General features: G+C 35.8%; 1 protein-coding gene across 1 annotated transcript in view; it reads left to right on the top strand.

The window, feature by feature from the left end:
• zgc:153184 (uncharacterized protein LOC751652 homolog) overlaps positions 1 to 15,752 on the top strand; it is a 35,916-nt gene that overhangs the window by 18,161 nt on the left and 2,003 nt on the right. Inside the window, exons 2-5 of the mRNA XM_062061060.1 lie at positions 10,237 to 10,320; positions 10,385 to 10,459; positions 12,071 to 12,139; positions 12,373 to 12,585. Coding sequence (XP_061917044.1) covers positions 10,237 to 10,320; positions 10,385 to 10,459; positions 12,071 to 12,139; positions 12,373 to 12,585 — 441 coding nt within the window. The remainder of the gene's footprint in view (positions 1 to 10,236; positions 10,321 to 10,384; positions 10,460 to 12,070; positions 12,140 to 12,372; positions 12,586 to 15,752) is intronic.

Here is a 15,752-nt window from a genome sequence, read left to right as displayed (position 1 = left end):
TGATCCATGTATAAATGGACGTAGTATATTCCACATGTGATCCATGTATAAATGGATGTAGTATATTCCACATCTGTTCCATGTATAAATGGATGTAGTATATTCCACATGTGATCCATGTACAAATGGATGTAGTATAGTCCACATGTGATCCATGTATAAATGGATGTAGTATATTCCACATGTGATCCATGTATAAATGGATGTAGTATATTCCACATGTGATCCATGTATAAATGGAGGTAGTATATTCCACATGTGATCCATGTATAAATGGATGTAGTATATTCCTCATGTGATCCATGTATAAATGGATGTAGTATAGTCCACATGTGATCCATGTATAAATGGATGTAGTATATTCCACTTGTGATCCATGTATAAATGGATGTAGTATATTCCACATGTGATCCATGTATAAATGGATGTAGTATATTCCACATGTGATCCATGTATAAATGGATGTAGTATATTCCACATGTGATCCATGTTTAAATGGATGTAGTATATTCCACATGTGATCCATGTATAAATGGATGTAGTATATTCCACATGTGATCCATGTATAAATGGATGTAGTATATTCCACATGTGATCCATGTATAAATGGATGTAGTATAGTCCACATGTGATCCATGTATAAATGGATGTAGTATATTCCACATGTGATCCATGTTTAAATGGATGTAGTATATTCCACATGTGATCCATGTATAAATGGATGTAGTATATTCCACATGTGATCCATGTATAAATGGATGTAGTATATTCCACATGTGATCCATGTATAAATGGATGTAGTATAGTCCACATGTGATCCATGTATAAATGGATGTAGTATATTCCACATGTGATCCATGTAGAAATGGATGTAGTATATTCCACATGTGATCCATGTATAAATGGATGCAGTATAGTCCACATGTGATCCATGTATAAATGGATGCCGTATATTCCACATGTGATCCATGTATAAATGGATGTAGTATATTCCACATGTGATCCATGTATAAATGGACGTAGTATATTCCACATATGATCCATGTATAAATGGATGTAGTATATTCCACATGTGATCCATGTATAAATGGATGTAGTATATTCCACATGTGATCCATGTACAAATGGATGTAGTATAGTCCACATGTGATCCATGTATAAATGGATGTAGTATATTCCACATGTGATCCATGTATAAATGGATGTAGTATAGTCCACATGTGATCCATGTATAAATGGATGTAGTATATTCCACATGTGATCCATGTATAAATGTATGTAGTATATTCCACATGTGATCCATGTATAAATGTATGTAGTATATTCCACATGTGATCCATGTATAAATGTATGTAGTATATTCCACATGTGATCCATGTATAAATGTATGTAGTATATTCCACATGTGATCCATGTATAAATGGACGTAGTATATTCTACATGTGATCCATGTATAAATGGACGTAGTATATTCCACATGTGATCCATGTATAAATGGATGTAGTATATTCCACATGTGATCCATGTATAAATGGATGTAGTATATTCCACATGTGATCCATGTATAAATGGACGTAGTATATTCCACATGTGATCCATGTATAAATGGATGTAGTATATTCCACATGTGATCCATGTATAAATGGATGTAGTATATTCCACATGTGATCCATGTACAAATGGATGTAGTATAGTCCACATGTGATCCATGTATAAATGGATGTAGTATATTCCACATGTGATCCATGTATAAATGGATGTAGTATATTCCACATGTGATCCATGTATAAATGGATGTAGTATATTCCTCATGTGATCCATGTATAAATGGATGTAGTATATTCCACATGTGATCCATGTATAAATGGATGTAGTATATTCCACATGTGATCCATGTATAAATGGATGTAGTATATTCCACATGTGATCCATGTATAAATGGATGTAGTATATTCCACATGTGATCCATGTATAAATGGATGTAGTATATTCCACATGTGATCCATGTTTAAATGGATGTAGTATATTCCACATGTGATCCATGTTTAAATGGATGTAGTATATTCCACATGTGATCCATGTATAAATGGATGTAGTATATTCCACATGTGATCCATGTATAAATGGACGTAGTATATTCCACATGTGATCCATGTATAAATGGATGTAGTATATTCCACATGTGATCCATGTATAAATGGATGCAGTATAGTCCACATGTGATCCATGTATAAATGGATGCCGTATATTCCACATGTGATCCATGTATAAATGATGTAGTATATTCCACATGTGATCCATGTATAAATGAACGTAGTATATTCCACATATGATCCATGTATAAATGGATGTAGTATATTCCACATGTGATCCATATATAAATGGATGTAGTATATTCCACATGTGATCCATGTATAAATGGATGTAGTATAGTCCACATGTGATCCATGTATAAATGTATGTAGTATATTCCACATGTGATCCATGTATAAATGTATCTAGTATATTCCACATGTGATCCATGTATAAATGTATGTAGTATATTCCACATGTGATCCATGTATAAATGTATGTAGTATATTCCACATGTGATCCATGTATAAATGTATGTAGTATATTCCACATGTGATCCATGTATAAATGGACGTAGTATATTCCACATGTGATCCATGTATAAATGGATGTAGTATATTCCACATGTGATCCATGTATAAATGGATGTAGTATATTCCACATGTGATCCATGTATAAATGGATGTAGTATATTCCACATGTGATCCATGTATAAATGGACGTAGTATATTCCACATGTGATCCATGTATAAATGGATGTAGTATATTCCACATCTGTTCCATGTATAAATGGATGTAGTATATTCCACATGTGATCCATGTACAAATGGATGTAGTATAGTCCACATGTGATCCATGTATAAATGGATGTAGTATATTCCACATGTGATCCATGTATAAATGGATGTAGTATATTCCACATGTGATCCATGTATAAATGGATGTAGTATATTCCACATGTGATCCATGTATAAATGGATGTAGTATATTCCTCATGTGATCCATGTATAAATGGATGTAGTATAGTCCACATGTGATCCATGTATAAATGGATGTAGTATATTCCACTTGTGATCCATGTATAAATGGATGTAGTATATTCCACATGTGATCCATGTATAAATGGATGTAGTATATTCCACATGTGATCCATGTATAAATGGATGTAGTATATTCCACATGTGATCCATGTTTAAATGGATGTAGTATATTCCACATGTGATCCATGTATAAATGGATGTAGTATATTCCACATGTGATCCATGTATAAATGGATGTAGTATATTCCACATGTGATCCATGTTTAAATGGATGTAGTATATTCCACATGTGATCCATGTATAAATGGATGTAGTATATTCCACATGTGATCCATGTATAAATGGATGTAGTATATTCCACATGTGATCCATGTATAAATGGATGTAGTATATTCCACATGTGATCCATGTATAAATGGATGTAGTATAGTCCACATGTGATCCATGTATAAATGGATGTAGTATATTCCACATGTGATCCATGTATAAATGGATGTAGTATATTCCACATGTGATCCATGTATAAATGGATGCAGTATAGTCCACATGTGATCCATGTATAAATGGATGCCGTATATTCCACATGTGATCCATGTATAAATGGATGTAGTATATTCCACATGTGATCCATGTATAAATGGACGTAGTATATTCCACATATGATCCATGTATAAATGGATGTAGTATATTCCACATGTGATCCATGTATAAATGGATGTAGTATATTCCACATGTGATCCATGTACAAATGGATGTAGTATAGTCCACATGTGATCCATGTATAAATGGATGTAGTATATTCCACATGTGATCCATGTATAAATGGATGTAGTATAGTCCACATGTGATCCATGTATAAATGGATGTAGTATATTCCACATGTGATCCATGTATAAATGTATGTAGTATATTCCACATGTGATCCATGTATAAATGTATGTAGTATATTCCACATGTGATCCATGTATAAATGTATGTAGTATATTCCACATGTGATCCATGTATAAATGTATGTAGTATATTCCACATGTGATCCATGTATAAATGGACGTAGTATATTCCACATGTGATCCATGTATAAATGGACGTAGTATATTCCACATGTGATCCATGTATAAATGGATGTAGTATATTCCACATGTGATCCATGTATAAATGGATGTAGTATATTCCACATGTGATCCATGTATAAATGGACGTAGTATATTCCACATGTGATCCATGTATAAATGGATGTAGTATATTCCACATGTGATCCATGTATAAATGGATGTAGTATATTCCACATGTGATCCATGTACAAATGGATGTAGTATAGTCCACATGTGATCCATGTATAAATGGATGTAGTATATTCCACATGTGATCCATGTATAAATGGATGTAGTATATTCCACATGTGATCCATGTATAAATGGATGTAGTATATTCCACATGTGATCCATGTATAAATGGATGTAGTATATTCCACATGTGATCCATGTATAAATGGATGTAGTATATTCCACATGTGATCCATGTATAAATGGATGTAGTATATTCCACATGTGATCCATGTATAAATGGATGTAGTATATTCCACATGTGATCCATGTATAAATGGATGTAGTATATTCCACATGTGATCCATGTTTAAATGGATGTAGTATATTCCACATGTGATCCATGTATAAATGGATGTAGTATATTCCACATGTGATCCATGTATAAATGGATGTAGTATATTCCACATGTGATCCATGTATAAATGGATGTAGTATATTCCACATGTGATCCATGTATAAATGGATGTAGTATAGTCCACATGTGATCCATGTATAAATGGATGTAGTATATTCCACATGTGATCCATGTAGAAATGGATGTAGTATATTCCACATGTGATCCATGTATAAATGGATGCAGTATAGTCCACATGTGATCCATGTATAAATGGATGCCTTATATTCCACATGTGATCCATGTATAAATGGATGTAGTATATTCCACATGTGATCCATGTATAAATGGACGTAGTATATTCCACATATGATCCATGTATAAATGGATGTAGTATATTCCACATGTGATCCATGTATAAATGGATGTAGTATATTCCACATGTGATCCATGTACAAATGGATGTAGTATAGTCCACATGTGATCCATGTATAAATGGATGTAGTATATTCCACATGTGATCCATGTATAAATGGATGTAGTATAGTCCACATGTGATCCATGTATAAATGGATGTAGTATATTCCACATGTGATCCATGTATAAATGGATGTAGTATATTCCACATGTGATCCATGTATAAATGTATGTAGTATATTCCACATGTGATCCATGTATAAATGTATGTAGTATATTCCACATGTGATCCATGTATAAATGTATGTAGTATATTCCACATGTGATCCATGTATAAATGGACGTAGTATATTCCACATGTGATCCATGTATAAATGGATGTAGTATATTCCACATGTGATCCATGTATAAATGGATGTAGTATATTCCACATGTGATCCATGTATAAATGGACGTAGTATATTCCACATGTGATCCATGTATAAATGGATGTAGTATATTCCACATGTGATCCATGTATAAATGGATGTAGTATATTCCACATGTGATCCATGTACAAATGGATGTAGTATAGTCCACATGTGATCCATGTATAAATGGATGTAGTATATTCCACATGTGATCCATGTATAAATGGATGTAGTATATTCCACATGTGATCCATGTATAAATGGATGTAGTATATTCCACATGTGATCCATGTATAAATGGATGTAGTATATTCCTCATGTGATCCATGTATAAATGGATGTAGTATAGTCCACATGTGATCCATGTATAAATGGATGTAGTATATTCCACATGTGATCCATGTATAAATGGATGTAGTATATTCCACATGTGATCCATGTATAAATGGATGTAGTATATTCCACATGTGATCCATGTATAAATGGATGTAGTATATTCCACATGTGATCCATGTCCAAAAAGACAAGCAGGCTGCCAGACTTTGTTCTGGGTTTTTGTTCCCAGGCCTGCAGCCCCAGAAATAGTCCTTTCCCTCGCTGCGTCCCACACGTTCCCAGCGTGTCTTGTTCCAGTCCCACATACATTCTGCCCACTACTCAATATGGATTTAGTTTCCAGACCATGACAGCACAGAAAGAACATGTAAAGTCTTCGAGTTTTATAAACCACAGACTTTTGCTGTGAATATTCATGTTTATTGCATGCTAACATTAGCATCACGGCCTTAATGTTTATGTTAAAGGTGAACTCTAATTTATAAAAATTCAACTCGCGTCTTTTCATGACGTCTTGAAGGAAAAACCTTCTTCCTCATGGAGATGATACCACCTCTTACTAGTGTTGTAACGATACCAATATTTTGTATCAGTACTAAAATCATTTTGGTACTTTTCGGTACTTTTCTAAATAAAGGGGACCACAAAAAAATTGCATTATTGGCTTTATTTGAACAAAAAATGTTAGTGTACATGAAACATGTGTTTATTATTGCAGTTAAGTCCTTAAATAAAATGTTGAACATACTACACAACTTGTCTTTTAGTAGTAAGTAAACAAACAAAGACTCCTAATTAGTCTGCTGACGTATGCAGTAACATATTGTGTCATTTATACACCTATTATTTTGTACACATTATGAGGGACAAACTGTAAAAATGTATTATTCATCTACTTGTTCATTTACTGTTAATATCTGCTTATTTTCTCTTTTAACATGTTCTATCTACACTTCTGTTCAAATGTAATAATCACTTATTCTTCTCTTCTTTGATACTTTACATTAGTTTTGGATGATACCACAAATGTGGGTATCAATCTGATACCAAGTAGTTCCAGGATCATACATTGGTCATATTCAAAGTCCTCATGTGTCCAGGGACGTATTTACTGACTTTATAAACATAATATACATTTTAAAAAAACAAAAGAAGATGTTGTGATGCCAAAAAATATCGACGTAATCATAGTAGTATTGACTCGATACGTGCATGTACTTGATATCATTACAGTGGATGTTAGGTATCGATCCACCAATGGCGTTTGTTTACATTTTGATGCCGGTGAGCTACGGTGTGTAGTGACGCATGTTTAGTTATTATTAGGGCCCGCACGGCCAATGTAAAAGGAATCCCAACGGGAGTCCTTTTACATTGGGACGAAAGGACCTATTGTTATTGTAAGGTTTTATTATAATTAGGGCCCACACGGCCCATGTAAAAGGAATCCCAATGGGAGTCCTTTTACATTGGGACGAAAGGACCTATTGTTATTGTAAGGTTTTATTATTATTCTTCCGCCGCCACATTGAGCTCTAATTTGACCCACTTAACATGCTTCAAAACTCACCATATTTGACACACACATCAGGACCTGTGAAAATTGCCATCTAATAAAAAAAACAAACCCCAAAACTCAAAATTGCGCTCTAGCGCCCCCTAGGAAAATTGCGCTCTAGCGCCCCCTAGGAAAAACAAAAAACAAACTGCCTGTAACTCCCACTAGGAAGGTCGGAGAGACATGAAACAAAAATCTCTATGTAACTAGCTATGCTAGTGTGGCTAAAGTACATATGTCAAACGTACACAATAGTTAACTTTGCTCATTAGCATTAAAGCTACACACACACAATAAAAGCATGTTTAAACTGTGTACATTATTTTAATACACCATTATAAACGATACCTAGTCTACAATATGATATCATGTGTGTGGGTTTTACAGCACAGTGAAAGCCTTTGAGGTGGGTGGTCCGGGTGTGGTCCAGGACAGGGAAGGTGGTGAGCTCATGCTCACAAGGAGAGGATGGAGAGAAGGAAAACAGGAAGTGGAATTTGCGTGTCTGTGCAGACTGTGTTGTTGTTGTTGTTGCCGGGGGTTACGCTCAGAGGTAGGGGTCACCAGTGGAAGTGGTCGCTCGCAGGCGGCGTTTGTGGCGCCCAATAATAACAAAGAGCAGATGAAGTGTGGGAGCAAAACGAGCTGAAAGGAGAAAAACAACACCATCATGCCCGTCTGTGCGACTTATCTCCCCGTGATAAGACCCCGCCCTCTGGGCCTGCAGCGTGATGATGAACAGCTGCGGCGCCCTGGGAGAAAGAGAGAGAGGGTCTCACTTCCTGTGGGCGAGAGCGGTTCCTCGCAGCCCAGATAAGATCCACAAAAACAACACTTTGACTCAAGAGCACACTTTCATTTCAAAATAAAAGCACTGGATACTGATTGTTTGCACCCTAAGTCACAGGTTCTTGGGACCCAATTTTTCCGCTACAGAGGGGCCCACTCAAATATTAATATATATATATATATATATATATATATATATATATATATATATATATATATATATATATATATGTATATATATATATACATACATACATATATGCATGTATGTATATATATATATATATATATATATATATATATATATATATATATATATATATATATATATATATATATATATATATATATATATATATATATATATATATATATATATATATATATATAAATATATAAATATATATATATATATATATATATATATATATATATATATATATATATATATATATATATATATATATATATATATATAAATATATATATATATATATGTATATATATATATACATTTATACGGACCCCTCTGTAGCAGAAAAGTTGGGCCCCGAGGTCAAAAAGGTTAAGAACCTGTGACTTAGGGTGCAAACAATCAGTATTCAGTGCTTTTATTTTGAAATGAAAGGGTGCTCTTAAATATATATATATATATATATATATATATATATATATATATATATATATATATATATATATATATATATATATATATATATACTGTGTATATATATATATAAATATATATATCGTATTTTTCGGACTTTAAGGCGCATTTAAAATCCTTTAATTTTCTCAAAAATGGACAGTGCGCCTTACAGCCCAGTGCGCCTAATGTACGGAATAATTCTGGGTGTGCTTACCGACCTCAAAGCTATTTTATTTGGTACATGGTGTAATGATAAGTGTGACCAATAGATGGCAGTCACACATAAGAGATAGTGTAGACTGCAATATGACTCAAGTAAACAACACCAAAATGTTATAAGTTCCCTTGAAAATATACAACATTACACACGGCGCTCAAAAATCAATCAACATGTTTTAGTGGGACTTTGGTAAGCTATGAAGCCACACCACTTGATGGATTGTACTGTGCTTCAACATAGGAGTATTATTATGCTGTGTGTATAAGGTAAGACATAGTATCTGCTGTTTTATTTCACAATATTATGCAAAAGCAACTTTTCTTACCTTCTGGTACCTGCTGATCTGTATTTGGGATCTGCATAAGTCCTGAAAATGTGCGAGCGTCCGCTATTGTAGTCCATGGCGACGCCGTAGTCAATAAGCTTCTTCTTTTTCTCTATCTTCTTGTTCATCCTCCACTGTTGCCATTTCTAATATAAAGTAGTGTAAAGTTCTTACTTATATCTGTCAGTAAACTCACCATGAAAGCACTAAAACATACCGGTGTAGTGACTTTACATTATTCACCCAAGGAACTTTAGTTATTAGTGAGTTCTGGTCGGACAATTTTTCACGGGACACATTTCGGGCCTTCAATAGCTGCAAGGGTCATTTACAAAAGGCAAACATGCTAGGCTGTCGGCTACTAGGAGCTAGCAGCTACACAACAGCAAAGCACACAAGAGCACACAAGCTAGACATAAGTAATAACCATTGAAAACAACAAAAGGTGACATTTGTCAATACAAACAAGTATCCAATAATTATAGTTACATATTACGTACACATCCAAAGTCTCCAAGGCAGAAGCCTATTAGAGAGTATCCAGTAACAAACGTGTCCGCATCAGTCAACTTCATGAATTATTTTGACTACCAGTTGTCATTATAAAAATAATGACCCCTCCACTTCAACTTGAAGACAGCAACAATACATTAATATGTTTAAAAGGGCCAAGTATGTATGTTTTATTCTGTAATATGAGTATTGAGTCAGCCTGCTTTGTTATAGTAGGCATTCATGTTGTCGGTGTTTTCTCACCAAGGACTCTCCACCCAAGCCATCGGTGGCTGAGCTGGCCGGCAGGTTCAAAGGTCACATCCTCCCCATGCAGAGCGCACATGACAAGGTAAGGTAACCCTCCGACCACACAAATGTCGTCCTGTTAAGTTGTCTTTCTTCTTCTTTGGTAGTCGCCGCGTCGAAGGAACTTGCCTCCGTGTTCTCTGAAGTTTCCGAAGCGGAAAAATGAGGCGGACGAGTCGAAGGTGAGAGTAAGAATACTTTTAGATATATTGTAAAAACTTACAAACAATGCTTGGAGTGATGAATGAAGAATCCATACGAGTAGAAACGTTATGGACGGCTAGAAGACCAAACAAAAATATAAAATCAAGAATAGTATATGGAAAAATAGTTTCCATAAATTAGCCTCACCGGACTATAAGTGGCAGATAAATATATGTTGTCAAATGAGTTATTCACACAGAAATATTTAGTTACATAACCTTAATTGTTTACAAACAGTGTCTGTAACAGGGCAGTAAAACGGCTGATTAAACAAAACAGAAGTCATGGTCATGGACCCACTAGCTGCGCAAGCTAGCTCTCCAATCAGCTAAACAGACTCAATAACTCCACGCTGATGTTTTGCTGAATTTACTGAGGAATTTGTGAAAGTGAAACCATACAACAAGAATGTTATTGTAAGTTAATAATACTAACACAGGCACTATTAGCCAATGCTAACAACGCTAGCTTAATTACATTAAGATAGCAGGTAGAAATATGCATGAAAACACTCCTACAGACATCACACATGGGACACTTTAGTAAGTAAGAATAGTTTTAGTTATATTGTAAAACTTACACACGTCGCTTGGCGTGATGAATGAAGAAACATTTTTGGAGCAAAAACGCTATGGATGGCTACTTCTACTTCCGGAAGGACATTTAGTGAACAAACTTATAGAAAAGATGGCACCATAGCACAACCTATAAACAACGCACATTTTCAGAGTCTTTGCTTGTTTTTCTTTCACACTATTTGCTTTATGGCCGTCAACGAATAAAAAGCCATAAATTAGCGGCACTGCTTTAAAAGCCGCAGGGTTCAAAGCGTGGTAAAAAAAGTAGCGGCTTATAGGTAAATCCTACTGATTAGCATTAGCGATTTTCCATGGCGATTTCAACAGCTCCAATTGTGTTGGTGAAAAGTAGAACCAAGATGCACGTCACAGTCAAACAGCTGCTGTGTAATAAGTACTTACACTTTGTAGGGCGCAACACAAGACAAGACTGGCAAAGACTACTTCCTGACATGAGAAGTGGAAGAAAACAACTGAATGAAACAATTATCAGCTGAAAAAAAGTTAACATTTCCCAACATTAGTCATCATTTTTGCACCTAATTTGATGACTTTTTACTGGACTTCCTCTGTTTGTTGAACATGATCATTACTGCCAAAAGTCTATTACAATGGTTAAGAAAGTACATTTTGGGGATGATCCGGATCATTTCCACTATGTTGCTTTGTGTTTGACATCTTGGCCCTGTGCACACAAAGATGGTGGATGACCGACAGGAGGCGTCACTCACATCAATTCATTTTGATGAAAATGTCAGCGATGGGATGAGACAATATTTTGGGGATGATCCGGATCAGCATCTGAGTTTTAATGTTATAATGTGCAACAATAAAATACAGTAGCATAGTAGGCCTAAGTATTGATTAAAAAGACTGAGATGTTTGATTGAACAAGTACATGTCATATATTTGGCTACTGTAACAGTTTGAACAGTAACACTGTGTTTGAATATTCAATGAAGTGATTTTTGTGGTGTACCACTGCTGGAGTAAATAAGTTGTGTTGTCCAGACAAACATGGCCCCTGGCAGTCGTGTTCAGGTCCGGATGAAGAGCCCCTCGGTCATAGAGAGCCTTCAGGTGAGTGCTGCCCCCTGCTGGCCAGAGGAGGAAGTAGAAGGAGGAGTGGGATTAAGGATCTAATAGGATCACGGGGCCTGGATCTAGCCGGGCTCCAAGTTGTCAGCGTGGTCACAGAGCCATGGGACAGAAGGGCTGCCGCTTCTCCCTCTTCTTCTTCTCCTCGCCTGTGCAGGTAGGACCGAGGACCAGGAGTCCTGTTTACTACAACACTCACCTCCGCCATCTTGTAGGCCAACCTCGCCCTGTCCCCCACCGCCCTGCTGCCTTCGCCCAAGACCGCCGCAGATGTCAACCCGCGGCCGCAATCGCCGCCCTACGACTCCAGTCCCGCCTGTGGCCCCTTGACCCCCACCCTGCGGCCCCCGCAGGTCGCAGTCAAGGAGGACAAGCCAGTCGGCTTCGACAGCCCCCCCGAAGGCACGCCCCTGCCCAGCTTCACCAAGGTGACTTCTAGCACCCTTTATATACTGTATATATATATATATATATATATATATATATATATATATATATATATATATATATATATATATATATATATATATATATATATATATATATATATATATATATATATATATATAAATATCACCCTCTTTGATGTTTGCATACGTCTCTGTTTTGTTACGTGTCCAATGTTGTTTCCCGCTATCTGTGGAGGGAGTGATGGGGTCGCAGGGGCCCCGCCCAGGTGGCGTGTCAGCTCAGCGGGCGTGCGCGCCTGTCGGCTAATCTGAGGTGGCTGACATGGTGGCGCACACGGGCGTGAGGATTTGAGGACGTTTAATCCAATTAGCCCGTTTGTGCTGCGCTGTCACGCGTTCATGCTGGAAAGATCTACTGATATATATATATATATATATATATGTATATATATATATATATATATATATATATATATATACACAAACCCCGTTTCCATATGAGTTGGGAAACATATTTGATGTTCAAACTCATAAACTTTATTTTTTTGTGAAAATAATAATGAACTTATAATTTCATGGCTGCAACACGTGCCAAAGTAGTTGGGAAAGGGCATGTTCACCACTGTGTTACATGGCCTTTCCTTTTAACAACACTCAGTAAAGGTTTGGGAACTGAGGAGACACATTTTTGAAGTGGAATTATTTCCCATTCTTGCTTGATGTACAGCTTAAGTTGTTCAACAGTCCGGGGGTCTCTCTTGTGCTATTTTAGGTGCCACACATTTTCAATGTCTGGACTACAGGCAGGCCAGTCTAGTACCCACACTCTTTTACTATGAAGCCACGTTGATGTAACACGTGACTTGGCATTGTCTTGCTGAAATAAGCAGGGGCGTCCATGATAACGTTGCTTGGATGGCAACATATGTTGCTCCAAAAGCTGTATGTACCTTTCAGCATTAATGGTGCCTTCACAGATGTGTAAGTTACCCATGTCTTGGCCACTAATACACCCCCATACCATCACACATGCTGCCTTTTACCCTTTCACCCTAGAACATGTCTTGACCACTAATACACCCCCATACCATCACACATGCTGCCTTTTACACTTTCACCCTAGAACATGTCTTGGCCACTAATACACCCCCATACCATCACACATGCTGCCTTCTACACTTTCACCCTAGAACAATCCGGATGGTTCTTTTCCTCTTTGGTCCGGAGGACACAACGTCCACAGTTTCCAAAAACAATTTGAAATGTGGACTCGTCAGACCACAGAACACTTTTCCACTTTGTATCAGTCCATCTTAGATGAGCTCAGGCCCAGCGAAGCCGACGGCGTTTCTGGGTGTTGTTGATAAACGGTTTCCGCGTTGCATAGGAGAGTTTTAACTTGCACTTACAGATGTAGCGACCAACTGTAGTTACTGACAGTGGCTTTCTGAAGTGTTCCTGAGCTCATGTGGTGATATCCTTTACACACCGATGTGGTTTGTTGATGCAGTACAGCCTGAGGGATGGAAGGTCACGGGCTTAGCTGCTTACGTGCAGTGATTTCTCCACATTCTCTGAACCCTTTGATGATATTACGGAGCGTAGATGGTAAAATCCCTAAATTCCTTGCAATAGCTGCTTGAGAAAGGTTGTTCTTAAACTGTTCAACAATTTGCTCAGGCATTTGTTGACAAAGTGGTGACCCTCGCCCCATCCTTGTTTGTGAATGACTGAGCATGTTTTGGGAATCTACTTTTATACCCAATCATGGCACCCACCTGTTCCCAAATAGCCTGCACATCTGTGGGATGTTCCAAATACATGTTTGATGAGCATTCCTCAACTTTATCACTCTTTTTTGACACCTTTCCCAACTTCTTTGTCACGTGTTGCTGCCATCAAATTCTAAAGTTAATTATTATTTGCAAAAAAAAAAAATGTTTATGAGTTTGAACATCAAATATGTTGTCTTTGTAGCATATTCAACTGAATATGGCTTGAAAAGGATTTGCAAATCATTGTATTCCGTTTATATTTACATCTAACACCATTTCCCAACTCATATGGAAACGGGGTTTGTATCCATCCATCCATTTTCTACCGCTTATTCCCTTTTGGGGTCGCTGGAGCCTATCTCAACTACAATCGGGCGGAAGGCGGGGTACACCCTGGACAAGTCGCCACCTCATCGCAGACGGGGTTTGTATATATATATATATATATATATATATATATATATATATATATATATATATATATATATATATATATATATATATATATGTATATATATATATATATATATATATATATATATATATATATATATATATATATATATATATATATATATGTATATTGGTTGTAACCACAAAACAGGCATGTTGGGATGAACATGTATTCCATTTTTCTCTTTCTCTTTCTTTTCTTGAATGTAATCAAGTTGTTGTTGTTGAAGGGAATGTGAACGTTTTGATGCTTAAAATGATCAAAATATGTGAATATTACATGTTATTATGAATGTTACTACATTACATACATACTTAGTGTGTATATAAAGTATGAAAATACTGCATGTTATTATGAATGTTACTAAATTACATATATACTTACAGCGTGTATATAAAATATGTAAATACTACATGTTATTATGAATATTACTACATTACATATATATACTTACAGCGTGTATACAAAACCTTGATGGAGGTTTTTGGATGTTTTTAAGCGCTTTATATGCGGAATAGAGCAAATGTCATTACCTCTATTGTTAGCTGACTCTTGCTAGTGTTTATTTATGAGTTAGAATGCATAAAATAACACATATACACACATACAGGTGTATATATATGTATGTTTATATATATTTATATATGTATATATGTATGTATATATGCATATGTATGTATGTATGCATTATATATGTATGTATGTATGTATTTATATATGTAGATACAGTATGTATATATACAACAAATATATACATACATATATGTGTATATATGTCTATATATATGTATGTATGTTGTTGTTGAAAGGGAAAGTGAGTGTTGTGATGCGTCTGTGAAATTAATATGCTTAATGCTATGTTATTATGAATGTTACTACATGACATATATACTTACATCATGTATATATTACATGTTATTATAAATGTTGCTACATTACATATATACTTACATCAT

Source organism: Entelurus aequoreus, linkage group LG10 (assembly GCF_033978785.1).
Source record: "Entelurus aequoreus isolate RoL-2023_Sb linkage group LG10, RoL_Eaeq_v1.1, whole genome shotgun sequence".
In the NCBI taxonomy this organism is placed as follows: Eukaryota; Metazoa; Chordata; class Actinopteri; order Syngnathiformes; family Syngnathidae; genus Entelurus; species Entelurus aequoreus.
This window is presented reverse-complemented; position numbering and strand designations above follow the sequence as displayed.